A 21,169-nucleotide genomic window follows, 5' to 3' on the forward strand; every position below is an offset into this window, starting at 1 on the left:
GAACCCTTGAGTGAAGATATAGGTGTGGACATTTCAACAGGGATTTGCAATTTCATGATCCTTTTGAAGTAGTTTTTAGCTTTTCAGTTGAGAATAAAAGTGAAATGACCTTGCAGAATGGATAAAACACATTAAAACAGACATAGAAAAGAAGGACAGATTATTTCAAGAAGTATGAGGACATATTTTGTGAGGAAGTGGCTAAGCCCATAAAAAAAAGAGGATGTGGAGAGAAGCATATATAAATCAGAATTAGAAATCCATGGGTGAATGTGAAACAGAGACAAAAAAATTAAGTTCCCAATGGAAAAATAATATTGAAATACATGGGATGAGCATTAATTACAAGAAAGTCATCAGAAAATACAATATCACTGCAAATTTCTAAATTTTGCTAGAAAACAGGGTTATTTCAGGTATCATTCTACTGGAGAGAATGGAGTCCACAAGCACTTTGGTTTTTGTTATTTTTCCAATAGGAAATGTGAATCTGAGTGTCATTATTTCCTCAATTATTTTTTTCCTTTTTATTGAAATTATTTGGGTGACACTGGTTAACAAAATTAAACAGGTTTCAGGTGTACAATTCTACATCATCTGTAGACTGTATTGTATGTTCATCAACCCAAGACAAGTCTCCATCCATTACTGTTTATTCACCCTATACCCTCCTCCATCCTACCTCCCTGCAATCACCATATGGTTGTCAGTGTACATAAGTTTAATTTAAATTCATAGGTGAGGGACTAGGAAACTGATATAAATGAAACTAAAATCATAAATCTTATCGAATTATTTCTTCCGTTTCCTTTAGAAAATCAAAAGTGATGCCATGCAATGGTCTCTGTCTGGTAAAGATGAAATGGGTTTAAGATGTAAACTACAGAGTGGGTTTGGGATAACCACATTGCTTAGAAAAATAGAGAGGTGTTTCTTCCTCTGGTTATATTGGCTTTGAAATGTGGTCATAGTTTCCTCGGTTAGTACCCCTCGTCTCCATAAACTACCCTTAAATGATCTGATCGTTACTTATAAAGTCAGAAAAAATATCACTAATCAAGGACTTGGACTTACATTTTCATTTTTCAAAGTGTAAAGAAGGAACCAGCTCTGTGGTATGACAGGCTTGGTTGTGGAACTGCTTCCAACCAAGCAAGGAAGGCAGCCCCTCTCTCTGGGACTGCGCAGAGTAAGATGAAATATAGAGCAAGTGTGATGCTTTTGAACATATTTTAGAACTTTAATTTTCTGCATTAATCTACATAAGGAATTGATTTGCAAAGCAGCACAGGGGAACATGGCTGCGTTTGATCTTAAAAAGGGCCACATTTGGGGCCGATTTATACTCCTGGCAATCTACTGCTTTAAAATGTTGGCAGTGACTCAAGGAGAGAAATGAAAAGTGGGCCTTGGGGCAAATTTAATTTAGAGAAGTTCTGATGTATTTCAGAGAATTCTGAAGGCAACATCAAAAAGATATTTTTAAAAGACACTGAGAGCCTGAAAAATAGAGAGGTACAGTAGCAAACGACAAGTAGATCTCCCCCAGCAAGTACACCTTCCTATCCTCTCATGCTCTCTCAACTTGCCCACGCTTGATAGGCGCTCCTATTGCATATCTAGCAGTAACAAAACATAATATAGCTCTGGCCATTTATGTCCAACTTTGTTTCTTAGGTCTTGTAAGGCACTTGTTTGTTGAGGGCCAAGAAATTGTAGTATTATTCTCATTCTTCCAAGCATGAATGTTGTCCTCAGCAATACCAAATATATACCCCACACTACGGTTTTATTCTGTTTTGCATATGTAATAGCTTTGCACTAAATCATAATCAACACTAAATCATAATGCAATCTTTTGAAACATCTTAAACAGTGATTAAATTCAATACGCATATTTCCAATACTACAAATAACTCGACATACGAAGCCATGACCAAGTTTACATGTGCAACTTTACAGACCAAAACAATGGGTGTTGACCACTGCTTGCCTGATGAAGATGCAAAATTATTTTGATTATAATATGCATACCAGTAAGAGATGTTAAAATTAAAAAAAAACACAATAAAAATATATTGACTATAAAATATAATACATGTGAACTTAGGGAAAAAGAGACAATGTTAAGGATGGTGAGTTTTCTGCTTGAATCTCTTAGGATTATAGAACAACATATTGCCACATTTTACCTCCTTGGAGACTTGACTATCCAGGAATAATTGCTCTGATTCTAAAACATTTGGAAATGCAAACAATAGATGTACAAGGCTATTTCTTTACAAACAAAAATTTGTTACAAACAAAAATATTAAAATCAAGTAAGAAAACCTATTTTTAAAAATAATTTAATAATGGGGCATATTTTCTCTAAGTTATGCGATTAAACATAAAGCATTAGAGCTATACAAATCATTCTTAATCCTATATAATAAAAGAGAAACATGCAAATTAACCATCACTCCGCTACACACAAGTTCGCCCACAAGCCACGCCCACAAGCCAAACAGGAGCGAGTATGCAAATTAACCCAACTAAGAAGGCAGTGGCCACAGAGCTGTAGCGAGCAGGAGGCTTGTGTTGCCAAGCTTCCGGCCTGCCCTGGCTGGCCCTGGGCTCTGCTCAAGGCTACAAAGTTTCAATTATAGAAGATAAATAAATACCAGTAAAAAAAGAAAAAAGGAGAGACTGGGAGCTTGGGTCGCTGGGGGGTGTGGCCAGCCTGAAAACGGCCATCAGTCCCTCACCCAGGCTGGCCAGGCAACCGAGCGGGACTCCACCACCCTGAAGGGGCTGTGGGCAGCCTGAAAACGGCCCTCAGCCCCTCACCCAGGCTGGCCAGGCACCCCAGCGGGACCCCCACCCTGATCCAGGACACCATTCAGGGCAAACCAGCCGGCCCCCACCCGTGCACCAGGCCTCTATCCTACATAATAAAAGGGTAATATGCAAATTGATCCTAACAGCAGAATGACTGGGAATGACTGGTCACTATGACACACACTGACCACCAGGGGGCAGACGCTCAATTCAGGAGCTGCCCCTGGTGGTCAGTGCATTCCCACAGGGGAGCTCTGCTCAGCCACAAGCCAGGCTGATGGCTGCCAGCACAGCGGTGGTGGTGGGAGCCTCTCCTGCCTCCTCAGCAGCACTAAGGATGTGTGACTGCAGCTTAGGCCTGCTCCCTGCTGGCAAGTGAACATCCCCTGAGGGCTGCCACAGGGCTGTCTGACTGACAGCTTAGGCCCGATCCCCCGGGGAGCAGGCCTAAGCCTGCAGGTGGACATCCCCCAAGGGGTCCCAGACTGTGAGAGGGCACAGGGTGGGCTGAGGGACCCCCCCCCCCGAGTGCACAAATTTTTGTGCACCAGGCCTCTAGCATAGTATAAGACAGCGGTGGGCAAACTACGGCCCGCGGGCCGGATCCGGCCCGTTTGAAATGAATAAAACTAAAAAAAAAAAAAAAAGACCGTACCCTTTTATGTAATGATGTTTACTTTGAATTTATATTAGTTCACACAAGCACTCCATCCATGCTTTTGTTCCGGCCCTCCGGTCCAGTTTAAGAACCCATTGTGGCCCTCGAGTCAAAAAGTTTGCCCACCCCTGGTATAAAACCATCCTTATATGTTAAATAATTTTAAATCTTAAACTTCTTTCCATTCCATTTATTACTTAATTAAGTCAGCAAATTAACTAGAAATTGAAGACTAACTGAAACAAAATCTATCTGGAAAGGTCATATAGTAAAGTCAGGAGAAAGTCATTTCCTCAAGAACCCCCATAGTTATTTATTGCCCTTTGTTGGAAAGGACTGTGTCAGGACCACATTAATTAGCAGTTCAAATAGACAGCAGGCATCAAGGGCAAAGATGGCTCTGAGAGAAGTTATCAAAAACAGATCTGTTTTCAGTGAATCCCCAGAAGGATAAATACCTTTTTATTATAAAGCATTAAACTTTAAAGCCATAAATACTGTTGTGCTCTTCTCAGCAGTTCACAGTATCATCCACACCACATATTTTATAGCTCACAAATGTACATCAACTAAGGCTCAAGTTTAGTTTTCATATCTTAATTCAACCCCACTGATACTTTTGTAAGAAGCAGGCAAAAATCACTCAGTAGGAGAGAATTAGAACTTTTGAAATAAAATATGGTTTTCAAAAGATTTATTTTAATATTATTATCATATAGTAAAAGAGTAAATGAAAACAAATGTAGGTCAACTAGACAATTCTGTTCTGTTTCTCAGTACTATTTCCTATAAAAAACTCTAATAAGAGTTCTCTTATGTGTGATAACCAGATGTATGAAATGCACAGCCTTTTAAAAAATAATGCAGGGAATTGGCATTCTATTCATCAATTAAAATGGTAATTTTTCTAAAGCATAAACTGAGATTTGATAATATGACATAAAGCTATTAATTACTAGGACCTATAGTTTTTTCATTCTTCCATATTTTACATGAAAAAGTAACACAACTATGTGAGCATTATTAGTCAAATTAAAAATGTAATGGCTCACAAAAACTGAGGAATCTATATATATAAAAGCCTAAGCGACCTTTATGACTGAAGACCAGAATGACCGGGTTGACCAGTCGCTATGACGTGCACTGTCCACCAGGGAGCATACACTCAATGAAGGAGCTGCCCTCTGGTGGTCAGTGTGCTCCCACAGCCAACCTCCCACGGCCAGCCAACCTCTGTGGCCCCTCTCCCTGGCTGGCCGGCCCCAATCACCCCAATTGGAACATCCTGTGGCCCCTCCCCCCCACCAGCCAGCCAATCTCCCACAGCACCAACCATCCCTCCCCCCTCCCACTGGCTCCAATAGGGACTGGATGAGATACCCCAATTGGCCCCGATCACTGACCAGGCCGAGGGATCCCACTTGTGCATGAATTTGTGCACTGGGCCTCTAGTCTAAAACAACAGCAATCTCTCTAAGTATCTCCCTGTGTATCAAAGATATGTCTCTGAACAATTCATAACCTCCCAGGTACCTCATCCATAAAATGAAAGTTTTATGTATTCTGTGATTTTCAAGTTTAGTCCCAGCTTAAGGATTCTGTGATTCTAAAGGTATAATAATTTGCTTGTGAGATAAATTATAAAAGTAAATCTCAAAACTTAGATGCCACAAAATACTTTATATTCAATAATAGTCTGATAAGTTTACATGGTGACAGATGATTTCTAGAATTAGTGGAATTATGACATTGTAAAGTATAAAATGTTGAATCCCTATGTTGTACATCTGAAACTAATATAACCTATATAAGATTTCATATCAACTATTTGTAAATTTTAAAAATTGAAAAATATTGTTCCAATATTAATTACTATGACTAAAATAAACTAATAGTCAGCATAAAATCACACATACTGTCACATGCAGAGCAATCTGAACTTGACATGCCTTCTACTACTTGTCAACCTAATTTGGTCAAAGATATAAAGCTGAATTTTATTCAGAAGCAGACAGTGAGCTTTTCACTGACTTTTTCATGTCCAGCGAATAGACAAGTGTTATTCTGAGAAACAGTATCAAGTTACATAATATTTAAGTGTATGATTTAAAGAAAAATCCTTGCACTCTAGATTGTAATTACCTTGCACTCTAGATTATAATTACCCAATGGGGTAATTATGTTCTTTAATAAAAGATACAACTTTCTTAATACCCCCTATTTCTACCATATTTAATTATTATGTAAAAGTTTTCATTCATGTTTCTATGACTTCTCAATTTAATATTTGTTAAAACATGATTATAAAGTAAATCTAATATAATTTAATGTGAAAGTATATCTATTGAATGCACCTTTCTTGCAATCTAGCTAAAAAAAAAAAAAAAGGAAGAAACAGACAAAAACTAAAAACTTTCATGTCTGAAAACTTCATTTGAAAGTTAAATTTCATGGTTTGGTAGACTGCAACAGTTTTATCCCTGTTTGAAATAATTATAAACATAACATTCCACTTAATTATATTTACTATAATGTATCACATTAGAAGGCAATTGATAAACTACAGCATCTATTTCTATAATCTTTATTATTAGAATAATTACATGGTCCTTGCTTCAGATTCACTCTTCAGAAAGTAAATTACCAGCTTGAATATTTGAGTTTCCATTTGTGGCTTACTTAATGCATTTAAAAGAATAAATACCTCTCTTTACCCATTGGAATTTATGAATATAACAATGAAATCATGCCATTGAATGATATATTTTATAATCCTGAATCTGGTGATTTAAACCTCATATGACAAAATGTCTAGTAAAAAAGTACTTGGAAGAGAACAATATCATAATTATTTCTATGTAGTCTCCTGATTACAGAAGATTGATGGTTATAATCCAAGGATCTAATAAAGACTCTATTGTATCCCTGAGATAAAATAATTTCCTTCTGATTGGCAAATGTTACATATTTAGTACCATCCCTAAATCCCACTCCTTTTTATAATAAGAATATACATTTTAACATGAACCAAAACATAATCAAGTGAGTGTACATATTTAAACATTGAACCACTAATATGTTAAATAAATTATTAAAATATCTAATGCTGCTTCCCACATTCACAGAACAAAAATGCTATCGGCTTCAGCTGACAATTATTCTCATCATGGTCCTTTAAAAAGTTTTCCTTTCTCTATATCAGTATCATATATTTGTGTACACCAATATAATGAAACTTTAAATATTTAGTTTATAAAAGTCAATGAATAAAATATCCTCGTTTTATTTTTTCTGAATTTTATGAGACCAAAGCATGCAATGCAAGTACCTTTGGATATTGTTTCACAGGGATCAATACCCTTTCTGAGAGCTTTATGTTTTTGTTGCTGATGACATCAAGATATTTCTTTTCTTCATCATCCTTTTTTCCATCAGAACCTTGGAATTTTTCAATTTCTGAAAAAAAAAATCACAAGAAAACAACAATAAGTGAAATGGGAAGCCACTGTAAAATATGGTGGTTGTTATTACTTCCCTTCTGAAGACTGTGAAGAATCTTGATAAAAGGGCTGAAACAGCACCATGTTAACAGCTACATGAATGCTGCAACTGATGTAAGAGGACCCCTGCCAATCAAAACTAAAATGGGGTAATTGAAGATCTGACTGTCTTCTATGAATTAATAACTTCCCTAGAAGCAATGGGTAGAATGAAATATACTTTGAAATTATATGTTTTATTTTTACTTAGAATTACTCCTAAGAAAAAAGTAACTGAAAATAGTAATTATCCATTATCTAAGATAGGGTAGTAAAGATAAATAGCATGTTATTTTATATTCTAATCAAACTTAAAGGCAATTACCAAGGAGATCACAGAAAAGTCACATAAAGGATTAAATATGTAAATACTATCATTCACATTCATCAACCTGAAATTGTCTGTCTGCATGTTTAAGAGGAATTACTAATTTTGCCCTATGGCAATGTTCCCAAAATGAATACTTTTGAGCAAATGTACACGATTTATACATTGTTTCTTTTAAAAATTAATTTATTCCACAAAAACTTTTAAACCTCTACTGTGGGTATCACAGCTAGAACAGAAAACAAGAAAATGTGTCTGCTTTTATGAAATCTATGCTCTGATAGGGCAAATGAACAATTAGAAAATGAATATATGTACACATGCAGATTTATATATGGGCATAAAGAATAAATACAACAAAGCTATTAAAAATATAAAGGAAAGTTAAGTCAAGGAGTGGGGTTATTACTTTAGATTTATAGGGTGAGATGAGCAGAACCCTAAGTAATGAGAAAAATAAAGTCAGGAGAGATTGAGAAATCAAGTTTTACAGTCGGCTGGAGAAACAGCTTGACTTACTCTGAGGAAAGATTATGTAACACCTTGTAGACAAGTGAGATTTTCTGCTTTTTATTGTGAATAATGGAAAGCCATTGGGCGGTTTTGGTAAATGAAGGAGGAAGCCATACTTGATTTTTACTTGTAAAGATAACACCAGATGTAATATGCAAAACCCATCATAGCCGGGAGCAAGCAATCAAGAAAACCAACTTTTATTTATCTAGTTGAGAAATGATGGTGAGTTGTTCTAAAATAATAGAAATGAAATGGTGAGAAGAATGTATATAGCTAGAATCACTTCATAGAATTCACTATGTAAAATCAATGTTTTGAAGAATTCTTGGAAAATTCATTTCCCTTATTTATTTTATGATTATTGGACAGTTATTATTAGCATAAAGTCACCTATAAAAATTTATGTTCTCCTTGCTTTTGGTCAATTGTACTTTTTCAAAGCACTCCCTAAATTAAAATATGAATGTGTCAGTTTTTTAGTTTTCTTATAGATGAAACAATATCCTGTTTCTGTTATTTTTGAGACAAATAAGTGATGATAGTTTTTAGATAGAGAAATTAATTCATATTAAGTTATATTGCATGTTTAACAATTATTGTTAAAGGGCTGACTACTTCTGCAGGTAGGAGAAATACTGCATTATAAAACAGCTTTGTTCTTTGTTATTTAATTTTTAATTAACATCTTTCCCATAGCATATGTAAAATCCCTATAACATTCCAGGTAGTAATCTTACAGCATATTATTTATTTGATCCATGTGAAATTAAAAAAAAAAGTTTAAGATTACATTTCTTACCAGATAATGCCTGAATGAATGCCACACTGCATAGTTTGTGTAAAGTCATTTTATACTTTTTCAGTTAGATGCTATAATCTTCCTAAAAACAATCATCTTACACTGAGCTACCTGAAGAGAAGTTATTTGTAATATGTCTATAATTTCTCCTTACTATGATGGCATCAGATTCTTACTTTTGTACTCCAGAGTATTAACAAGTCACTTTGACTGTTTTTTAAACCAAGAAGCACTCTCTATTTAAGAATTTCAATCCATTATATAATTATTACATACAAAACCCTGACAACTGCAAAGAAAGAAAATTCACTATGTCTTCTGATACTGACAATAAACTTTTGATCACTGCCCTTTGGGTACATGCACCTACATAACATTGTACTTCCTAGATTGCTAAGGTAATTATAACAGTTCACACTGAAGAGGCTGGCTCAGTTCCCAATCTCTTAAATGTATAGCTTCCCCCTTGTCACTCTGTCATAAAAATAAATTGAATATGTCTGATATTGTTCGCTTTCTACAAAACTACCTTAGACATTTTTAGATTTTGAAATTTGATCAATTTCTGATTAATAACTTTTCCATCAAGAAATAGACCTGAATGAAATAACATGTTCACTGCTTTTTCTGTTCAATTTTATACTTTCAAAATGTTTGATAGTTCTTTTGCCCTTCTTATAGTTTGGGGGAGTTGTCTGTCCTTACATATATATCTACACTACTAATAGCTCATTAATCGCATTTGTAAACAACACAGTCACAGAACAGTATATGCCAAGCTAGCCTAGCTTTAAAACCAGTGAATACGATGTATACATCACCTTTATTTTTTAAATGTTTACTGTAAAGTAATTCTTTTTTATTTCATAATTAATGCATGCTCACTGTGGAACATTTAGACAACATAGGTATCCATAAAAATTGCAAGGCACCCATTATCATTCAGCAATAACTGAATAGTTTTGGGTAGAAGTGTTAAATCATTTTTATACTTGTTTATATAGTCTATTTAAAATTGGCTGCTATATTATTGAGAAAACATATTCAATACATTAAGGCAGGACAATTGTCTTCTTTTAAAAATGTTAAACTTCATAGATTTTACAAGACAGGCACTTTTACCAGCTCAGCCACAGGACCGCTCAGAGATTTTAGTATTTTCTGTTCCCCTTTCACTGTTGGTCCCTTACTGTATATATTTATTCAAGAATTTATTTTAGCATTCATTGACTTATTTGTAGAGGTTATCCCCACAATACTAGGATTATGTGATTACACAGTGTCAACCTTTGATCATGCTGGTCATTCACCTTGCAATACACCCACTGGGTAAGTCAGATGGAAGCTATGTAAGAAGGTATTTTTTGTTGTGGTCAAAACACATGACATTATTTACGATCTTAATTATTTTTAAGTATACAGTTCAGTAGTGTTAAGTATATTCACATTGTCATGCAACCAATCTTCCCAAACTGAAACTCTAGACCCATTAAAAACTCATTTGCCCTCTCACTCTCCCCCAAGCCTTGGCAACCACCTTTTTTACTTTCTGTTTCTACAATTTTAATCACTTTAGATACTTCATATAAGTGAAATAAAACAGCATTTGTTCTTTTTGTGACTGGCTTATTTCACTTAGCATAATGTCCTTGAGGTTCATCCATGTTGTAGCATGTGGTAGAATTTCCTCCTTCGTAAAATCTGCATAATGCTCCCTTTTATATACCACATTTTCTTTATCCATTCATCTCTCAATGGACATTTGGGTTGTTCCCACCTCCTAGCTATTGTGAATAATTCTTCAGTGAACAAGGGTATGCAAATATCTCTTCAAGGTCCTGCTTTAATTATTTGGATATACACCCAGAATTAGATGGCTGGGTCATATGGTAATTACATTTTTTTATTTTTTGAGGAATCTCTACACTGTTTTCCAAATGACTGTATATTTTTAATCAGGATTTGTGAACATTACATAAAAAGGGCTTATATCCTCTGTTGTTGGGCAAAATGTTAGATATAAATCAGTAAAATATCTTTTACCCATACTAGATCCATCTTGAAGTGAAAAAGGTGTGTGAGAATTTCTTTAGAATATGTACATAAAAGAAGAGTTGTCGTTCATAAATTATGCATAAACTTAATTTGACAAAGTTCTGCTACTTTGTTCTACAAAATATATCAGGCACATTCCACAGAATGGAAGTGTTTCTATGACTTCCATTTTCCTTTAATGGCTTAATTTTTGAATCTCACCTACTTCTCTTATAGAAACAAGAAAGAGCACCTAGGGTAATAAAAGAAAAAAAAACTGAATTCTGAAAACATTCCCATAATCCAGGTATTCTAGAAGAACCCTATAATAAAAGTGAGTTTCTCAAGACACTGAAAATAGTAGGAACTCTGCTGGGTCCTATGTGGAAAAGCAATTATAGGAAGATCATGGATGAATAAAAATGAAAATGCCAGCCCTAGCTGGTTTGGCTCGGCCTACGGACTGAAGGGTTCCAGGTTCAATTCTGGTCAAGGGCACATGCCTGGGTTGAGATCTCAATCCCTGGTGGGGGGCATGCAAGAAGCAGCCAATCAATAATTCCCTCTCATCATTGATGTTTCTATCTCACTCTTCCTCTCTCTTCCTCTCTAAAATCAATAAAAATGTATTTTTTTAAAAAATTAAAATTCCAAAGAAGACACACAAATGGGAAATAAGCATATGGAAAGATGCTCAAGATCACTAATCATAAAAGAAATTCAAATTTCAAACACTTATTTTTCAAAAGGAGAAATTACCTCTCACCAAGATATGTATAACTGGAGTTCCTAGAAGATGAAAATGAAAACAGTAAAATAAGAAAAAAATTAAAACGTATAAAAGAAGAAATTGTTTCATAAAACTACTATATAATACCATAACATGAATTTAGAAGTATGACTAGCTCAATGCTCTAAGGGAAAGAGAGAGGCAGAAGGAGGAGAGAGAAGTTTAGTAATGAAAACTGCATTTTGACCCTTGGATTTGGCAAGAGAAGGATGCTGGTGATCTTTCTAATAAGTTCAGTCACTGGGAGTACATTTAGGAGAGAATAGGTGGAGAGGATGTGTATCAAGTAAATATGAAGCTTCCACCTACTGCTACTCTGATTCATTGCCTTCCTAAACCCTCCTTGAGACCTACCTGTACTGCAGGTCCTTTAATTTGATAACATTTTCCCCCTTCCTTTCTAACTTAGGACCTAAATCACTGTCTTTGAGTTGACCTGAATTAAGCACACCTTCAGTTGAATTTATCCGCTGTCACAATCCACATCTACCATCTTCCATCTTTTCAGACATCAAGCCCAAACAACCTTCCTGAGTTTTAAATCTCTTCAACGTCTTACTCTTGCATATCCACTCTAAAATTTCCAAGACATATGAAACTCATACACCTCAAAGTGAATTCGTCTTAACTCTAAAGACTATCCTCGCCCTGTATTCCTTTCCACCACATTATTCCTAGTCACCCAAAATCAAGAACACAAATCTTGAGCATTAGTACTCCCTGGTCCTCACCATTCTACGTGCAGTAGTCTTCAAGTTATACTGATTCCATCTTTGCAGCTCCTCTCAAATCCAGCTTCTCCCTGCAGCTGCTCTGCCACTGCTCCCTCCCCTTTGCCATCATTTTCACCAATGGCAGGAGCCAGTTTCCCTGAGGACCCATGCACAACTTGTCTTTGACATCCAAGCTGTCTTTGTAAACACAGACTTGAGCATTGCATATTTCTCCTTGCTACTGGAATGTGGTATTTGAGTTTTGTTTATTTCCTGGTTATACTGAACATTAGAATTTCCTTTGTTGAATGAATGAGTGTGGCTATTCTGACACTTACCTGTTTCTCATTATCTAAAGGTGAAATTCTTGATTATTTTCCTGCCACTAAAAATTGATCAACCATTCCTTTACTGTCTCTTGCCACATTCTAGTTTACTTTTTGACATCCTGAGGGAAACATTGCATTCTATCCTCACACATACCCTAAGCAAACCATGTGCTTTGAGAGTCTCAGGCTTTGCTTATGATCTTTTCTTCTTCCTCTGACCAATGAAGGATTACTCTTTTTTTAATGCAGGCCCTGCTCATTTTGCATGCTTACCCCATCCCAGGTTTCCCTTACCACTTTGTAGTTTTAAAATACAGCACTTGCATCACTTTGTAATGTGCTATTTACAAGTGTTTTCTCATTAAACTGTGACTTCTAGAGGTCAGAGACCACATCACACTTTTTTTTTTTATTCCAAGCACTCATTACACACCATCAGGCCTAATCATCAAATTGTTCAAATAAATTTTTCTAAAAAACTGTCTCTTGTTTTTTAATTGAAAAAAGAAACAAACATAGAATATATGTGACTTCCAATATAAAGATCTTTAGATTGTTGTTTACATAGGAAAACATATATTTATTTCTATGACACAATGACACATTTTAAAATTCATATATATTTCCACAAAATGCAATACAACATTTTTATAATCTGGATTAGTTTTAATCTCATGTACATGTTTTGAAAACCATAAAGAAAATGAGAGTGACCTCTGAAAGAGGCAGTAAGTATTCAAAGCAACTTTTTTTTGTACAACCTTATTGTTTAGTGGTCATTAAGTGACATTTTTTTGCATTTTTACAACCCAATATCTCTTATTACCTTTATGTAGTTTAACTGTAATTTTGGTTATATTTTAGGAAATTGGTTGACATGTCATGCATTATAATTTTTATGTAAAATGTTAGAAAATAATCTCTCAGCCTTTTTATTCAACTTATTTGCTTTTTAAAAATGAATTACTAATGTTAAGCAGAAGCAGTCTGTAGTCATTACTAATTTATTTCTGAAATTCTCATACTCATATTAACCATATTTATTTCTAGAGCATGAATAGAACATATATCCCATATTTATAAGAAAAAAAATAACTGAGAGATTTTACTTTTGCCAAAGATATCTTGAGATATACTATCTTAATACAAATAAAACCACATACAGTGGGGGGAAAGAGGAGGGCATATGTAATACTTTCAAAAAAAGTTTTAAAAAAAAACAAGAAAAACATTCAAAATCAGTAGCAGCTCAATCTTCATTGTCTAGGTTCAAATTAAAAGACCATGTTTGAGCAGACTTTTATTGTGATATTTATCTAAATCAGCATTTATTCTCCAGTTAAACTAATTTTATAGAAATACAATACCTCGTGTGCTTGAATTTGTATTCATTTATTTTCAAGCCTGTTCAAAAGCCTAATTGCATTAGGCATTCCTTGTGTTTAAAAATCAATTTTGCAGAATTGAATAAAGGTGAGCTATTACTAATTGAAGATAAAAATTCCTAATATGTCAACAACAGAAGGTATTTAAATAGAATTGAGTGTGATCTTTTCATATAGGTGGAGCTACACAATATGTACCTGTTGTGCCTGGATTCTTTCACTTAGCATAATGTTTAAGGTTTATTTGTGCTGCAGCATGTACCGATACTATATTGCTCTTTAGGGTCAAATAATATTCCATTGTATGACTATATCTCATTTTGTTTATCCATTCATTACTTGATGTGCATTTGGGTTATTTCTACTTTTTAAAAATTAATTGTACCACCACCATTTGTTGAGAAACTAGTTGTTCCACATTGAATGTCCTTGTCAAAAATCAATTGACCATAATATGAAGGTATATTTCTATACTTTGAAAACTATCCCACTGATATATCTGTCTGACATAATGTTAATACCATTGACATTCATATAGCTTTATAGTAAGTCTTGAGATCATTAAGTGTGAGTTTTCTAAATTTGCTTATTTTTTTCATGGCTGTTTTGGCTATAGATCCCTGGATGCCAATATAAATTTTATGTTTATTTTGCCAGTTTATGCAAGACAGCTGGAATTTTGGAAGGTATTTCATTAAATATGTAGGTCAATATAGTGTCATCTTATCAGTATTTAGCCTTTAAAACCATAAAAATGTGATTCATTTCCTTTTATTTAGGTCTGCTTTGATGTCTTTCAACAATGTTTTGTGATTTTTCAGCATACGTCTTACAACTCCTTTTAAAAAACTCATTCCTAAGAATTTTATTATTTTTGATGCTATTATAAATGAAATTATTTTTTATTTCATTTTTGGATCCTTCTCTGCTGATATAGAAATACAATTTATATTTGTATGATCTTGTATCCTGGAACTTTGCTATTTTTTAATTAGTTTTAAAATTTTGGCGTGACTTCCTTAAGATTTCTATATCAATTGCATTTTAACATTTACATTTTCTTAACAATCCATTAATCTTATTTCCCACCACATAGTCTTTGGAAGAGGGAGTATAATCACAATATTCTTCCCTATCAGCTAAGTTTTTAATAAAATAAATTTAAGGAAGAAGCAATGCCTGAATGAGAAATGTCTTAGTCACCAAACAAAACTCCCCTAGAAAAACAAACACATTTCTTATAAAGCAGAGCTAATTTTTTTTATTGTAGTAAAATTAAATTAATACTGTGAAATAATGACAGCTCTCTGAGAATATTTTCTGAGCTAAGGAATGTAAAAAAGCCCTTGGGCATTGGACACTCAATAAATCTTCATTGAATGAATATAAAAATGAATGGGGTGTATAAAAATACATAAGGTATGCACAGTCCAACTAAGAAAAATCCATGACTTCTCATCCCCAGAGAAAAGTCTCAGTGCAGACAAAATGGGCCCAGCGTTAATTCTAGGTGTAGACTGGAGAGTCGGGACACTGAGCCCTATCTCTATTTCATATGAACAAATGGAGAAAAAAATAAAAGGACTATTAGAAATTATTTTTTAATTTAAATTAATGATATAAGTAGAAGCACTGACTTGTAAGTTGTTGTCTGTGTCTAAAAGGATTAAAACAGAGGCAGAATAAGAACTGGGGACTCTACAAAGTGATTTTCCATTTATTTTGGAGTGGACGAAATGACCTCAAAGTTTCCTGTAGGATCTAAAATTCTATTAAAAAAAGAATGCAAGTCTCTAATAAAAAGAAATTTGCTTTTAGAAAACCGAATTTGGAACCTCTATCAAGACCAACTCCTACCATTTGCAGGACCTGGGACAGTAGTGCAAATAGAAACCCTTACCTATACCATAAGTCTAAATACTTAGAAGTTATAAACCAAGTTCAGAAACTGTAAAATGTATCCTATTCTTCTTACTTTACAAATAGACCTTTTTACTTAATATTGGTATTGCTATTCATTACTTCTTAGTCAGCATACTTCTAAATGGTCTGGTAGAATTTAGATGTCTAGTACTCTTCCAAGTTCTATGAAAGAACATGGTATAGGAAGAGCCAGACACATTCTCCGCTCTATCTAGCACTGCTCAAGGCCATGCCTCCATTTGTGTGGATGTCCATTCCACACCACCAAATCCATCCCTGCAGACAGCCATGTCTTGGGATTCTTTCACTCTGGGCCTGCACATCTATAGTGTGGTCTGTCCATAGGAAGATGAACACCCAGACCAGATAGCCAAGTTTCAGTCATACATCCCCGGCACAAAGCATGCCTTGGAATCCTACAAGCCAAATTTTCATACACTAGCAGTGAGGTCTGCTCTCAGAAAGATGGACCCAAGGAACATTTTTAAATAGGCCCTAGAAGTGGGCTTGGGGCCAAATAGGCAGGGACTTTGAGTTTTCAGAGAATGTTCTAGAGACTGAGAGTGGACATTCTGACTTTAGATGGTCAAAACGAATTGACCCTATAAGAATCCTTGCCCCACGAGAAAGGCACAACCTGATAAGAACCATAAGGGGCTTCTGTAAGGCATAAAGCTCGGAGCAGGACCCGCCTGGCCCAGGTCTAATAAGGATGGTAGCAGGTTGATGATAACCTGCTTAGACCTTATGCATTCCATCATGCAAGGTAAAAATCACAACGATCAAAGAACTTGTACAATAATTAAAGCAACTATTTAAGCTTTTTATCTTATGGGAAAGAATCAGAACAGGGATTCAGAACAGGAACATTTCCCTCAAAAAGGGGGTATTAGATTATAATAAGTGAATTTGTCATATAAAGTTAATTTCAAGGTCCCCCTTGGATATGTAAGCAAATTTAACAGTCTTATGTTTTTCCCTAAAATTTAATCACAACCTGAGGCAAATGTGATAAAGATATGTATCATAATATCAAGGTAAAACTTGCAAACTCAATTGTGAACATAGATCAATCTGTATTTCTGAAAACCTGTATTTTACTGAGGAAACACTGTGGTACAATCAAATCAACATGAATTCTAACTGGTACATATACAATATATCATCAATCATTTACGGGAAGTGTTCTTTAAGATTACTCTAAGAGCACTGCTTCTGGAAATAATGGGTCCTGAAGGAGTTTGCTCCTCTAGTAAGACACACATTTGCCAATTCAAGTATTTATCACACTAAGCATTAAAAATGAGCTTTCCTGAGCTTGGTCTTTCAGACTAATAAACATGAAAGCCCTCTAGTGTGCTTAGTAGAGAAAAAGTCCATGAATTTATAAATACAGATTTTAGTGTGGGGATAAAAATTCTAATCTTATGTAAACACATGAAAGAAGCTTATATTCAAAATAGAACAGAAAAGGTATAATTAAAATGTGGCAGACATTTGAAAGACATTTTGAAATTTGTAAGAAAGGGTTATGAATTTTTAAAGATGTTTCGAACAATTGGGTGCAGTTCACATTAAAATGTCCAAGATACTTTAAGACATCACATAGATGACATCTAGCTAATTCAAATAATAGAGAAAATGAACTACACAGGGGAAAATACATGCTTCTAACTAAAATATATTAATTTGAGAATTAAACTTTCACTTTTGCTTTGGCCAAATAGATTAGAAGAATAACAGAGTCTACCCTATAACCTTAAACCATGAATCACTATTATAAAGGCATTTATGCATAATGCCTAGAGATATTAGGGGAGAAAACTATTTTTATAAAAGATAGCTAATGTTCAGTTATGTTGATGTTTACACATTTCAAAGTTATACACTTTCATAAAATTAATGACACAAGGATATTTCAGGGGCGTGTAATTTGTCTCCTTGATTCCAGAAATGTTTTTTATGGATATTCAAAAAGTCATCTTTAAATAACCTGTTGGGTCAAAAATTCTATATAGTTGCTTAAAATGCACATGAAATACGTATTTGTTTTTTAGGATGTAATTTCCAAGCTATATGTGAAAATAACTTTATTTAAAAATAACTGGCACTAAATGTAGGGCTTTGTGCTTACTTTAATTATACACTCTAATTAGTACACTCATTCCATTACAGTTGAAATAGTATTTTATAATAGTTATACCATTTCCAAAATTTTATAATCAGTGAGTAGGAATTTGGCTGTTACTTTTTCAGTAACTGTGTTCTGTTTCCCACACCAAAGTAATAATTGACTTCCTAATTCAATTTTATAATCTGTTGGTACGCCAAAATTAGAAACTCAGCAACTCCCCTGACCTCATTTATCTCTTTACCCTTATATAGCTAAGACATTACTCAATCTTCCCAGCTTCATTTAAAAATATTTTCAGGATACAAATAATTATGTACATGCATATTCACATACATATCCATATTCAAGTCTGAAATAATATGTATCCTATGTAATAGATGTAATACACATATAAATAGATAGATGATTGATAGATACATAGATAGACATACAGATGCACAGACAGGGATGGATGGATGGATGGATGGATGGATGTGGTTTTTCCCCCTACTGGCTTGCTGAGTGTAGCTGTTTAACTTCACATGTTCACACACTGCTATGAGTGTTATCTTCTTCATGTCCAGACACCCAAGGCACGGCAGAGGCAGTATGGCAGTATGCACCATTTAAAAATATATTTTTATTGATTTCAGAGAGGAAGGGAGATGAGGGAGGGAGAGAGAGAGAGAGAGAGAGAGAGAGAGAGAGAGAGAGAGAGAGAGAATCATCAATAATGAAAGAAAGAAAATCATTGTTTGGCTGCCTCCTGCATGCCCCCTATTGGGAATCAAGCCTGCAACTTGGGCATGTGCCCTGACATCCTGGTTCATAGTCTACACTCAACCACTTAGCCACACTGGCCAGGCAGTATGCACCATTTAACAAAACCTCCTACCTAACCATTTTTATCTATTTTCTACCTACACATACAGAAATAATTTATATTATAAAGTAATAAAAATGTTATTGGCAGAAAAAAATAGCATACAAATAAGCAATGAGCAGAAACAGATTAAATAATCCCACAGTTGCTATTGTCAAACTTCTCTCACCCATATTTAAGACATTATTTTGTATATTAAACAAATATTTTTGAGTGTCTATTATATGATAGGCATTGTTCAAAATAACTGAGACACATCAGTGAATAAAACAATGCATAAAGGACTCTGTATGTCATATATAAAAATTAGATTATCCAATATATATATATATATATATATATATATATATATCAATAACATCAAAATTAATTATTTTAAATGGTATAATTTGCTATCCAGACATGTACTCCAATATGCGTTAAAAATATCTAACCACAAACTCAAAGGCCACTTTGGTTTCTATGACAAGCAAGACTGCTGGCTTTTCTAGAATTAGCTCAGGAACTGTGAAAGAAATGGGAGCAGTACCCTTAAATTACAAAACCTGATACTTTTAAGCCTTAGAGGTAAGTGGATAAAAACTCCACCAATTCATCTCAAAAACTTCCTGAAGCCAAAGTGGAAATCCATGTGAAAATGGATTTTAAATTTAAACAAAGCTTTACAACAAATGAAAGGTATCCTATATAATAAAAGCCTAACATGCTAAGTGTCTGGTCATCTGGTCAGCCATTCAACCAATCTAAGCGTAATATGCTAACGATATGCTAAGGTCACTCAACCACTCATTATGAAGTGCACTGACCACCAGGGGGCATACAGTTGACCAGTCGCTATGATGTCCACTGACCACCAGGGGGCAGACAGTTGACTGGTCAACCAGTCACTATGACGTGCACTAACCACCAGGGGGCAGATGCTCTGACCAGTAGGTTAGCTTGCTGCTGGGGTCCGGCCCATTGGAACTGAGCGAGATGGGCCAGACATGCCCTAGAGCCGTCCTGCGGTCTCTCCCCAGCTGGCCAACTTCCCACATCCCTCCCTGGCTCCAATCGTGCACCAGTGGGGTCCCTCGACCTGTCCTGCGCCCTCTCGCAATCCAGGACCCCTCAGGGGATGTGGGAGAACCAGTTTTGGCCCTATCTGCAGACCAGGCTGAGGGACCCCACTGGTTCATGAATTCATGCACCAGGCCTCTAGTACATAATAAAAACCCCAAAAATCTGTTTTTAATCCACAGAACTCTTATTGCTATCTAACCCTTATATGAAGGTAAGCTATCTTTGACATCTGTAACCTCCAATGATTTTCATATTATTAAACATACTGCCATCTCTATATTTTGAGAATTCCATGCAACAATTATTTTAAAAGATAATTGAAAACAATACAAAATCATACAGAAAATAAATTGTGATTGAAAAATAAAAATTTTAAAAATAAATAACAAGAAAAAGTAGTAAGTGATTCCTTGAAAAAGAGATGGATGGTAGGAATAGCAAAGCATGTTTTTAAGTATCTCTCACCCCACCACTCTCCTTTCTGGTGGTGGGAAACATCAGGCAAAGGGAAAGAGCTTTGAAGAGAAGAATCAAAGACAGAGAATAATGGAGGCAGACCATATTATTTTGTGGAAGCAGATTAGCTTCATTTTTGGTGATTTACAGGCCATTCTTCAAAGTGCTGTATAAGGTCATACATACCTCATCTGTATATAAAAGTGTTTGCTCACATGTGCCCACACACATGCACCACCACACCACCATTAGGTATTGATAATGCAAAAACAAAATACCATTTAGAACTAATATCTAAATATTGAAAAACAGTCTGGCTTTTACTTATCTGGTGAGAAAAATTATTCTCAAGAGAATCTCAGACCACCTATTTCTATTGGATTGAACAGTAGAAAATAAAGATGAGATTCCTAAGAATTCTGTGGGTTGAATAATAAATTCCTGGTAAACACTTATAGGTGCTAGTCACCATAGAAAATAAATAGCATATTATTTTAGTATTATTAAAATCCTCAACAAATAATATTTCTACAAATGTAATATTTCTTCAGGTGTTCCCAGTTAAGAGTAAATCACAGGGAAAATTACTTTATCAGAGAACAACCTGAACATGAATAAATTAACATACTGATTCAATAAACAATCATAACACAATCACTGATTTCATTTCAATAATTTTAAACATGAGGTTAAGAACCTCTCCCAGAGTTATTCTCTATCGATGGAGTAGAAAGTCAGGCCCAGGTATAGATGACTAAACTAATGAATTTTTCTTACAGTACTACAAAATTCGATCTATAATTAATACTCAAAATTTAAAA

At 34.7% G+C, this 21,169-nt stretch overlaps 1 protein-coding gene across 2 annotated transcripts in view; it reads right to left on the bottom strand.

The window, feature by feature from the left end:
- Positions 1-21,169, bottom strand: part of KHDRBS2 (KH RNA binding domain containing, signal transduction associated 2) — a 513,200-nt gene that overhangs the window by 429,876 nt on the left and 62,155 nt on the right. For both annotated transcript variants that reach the window (XR_002829782.1, XM_006090724.1), the window contains exon 2: positions 6,807-6,934. Coding sequence is in view for 1 of the 2 variants with exons in the window: in XM_006090724.1 (XP_006090786.1) it covers positions 6,807-6,934 (128 nt within the window). In the remaining variant the exon portion in view is untranslated. The remainder of the gene's footprint in view (positions 1-6,806; positions 6,935-21,169) is intronic.

The sequence above is a fragment of the Myotis lucifugus genome, unplaced genomic scaffold (assembly GCF_000147115.1).
Source record: "Myotis lucifugus unplaced genomic scaffold, Myoluc2.0 scaffold_80, whole genome shotgun sequence".
In the NCBI taxonomy this organism is placed as follows: domain Eukaryota; kingdom Metazoa; phylum Chordata; class Mammalia; order Chiroptera; family Vespertilionidae; genus Myotis; species Myotis lucifugus.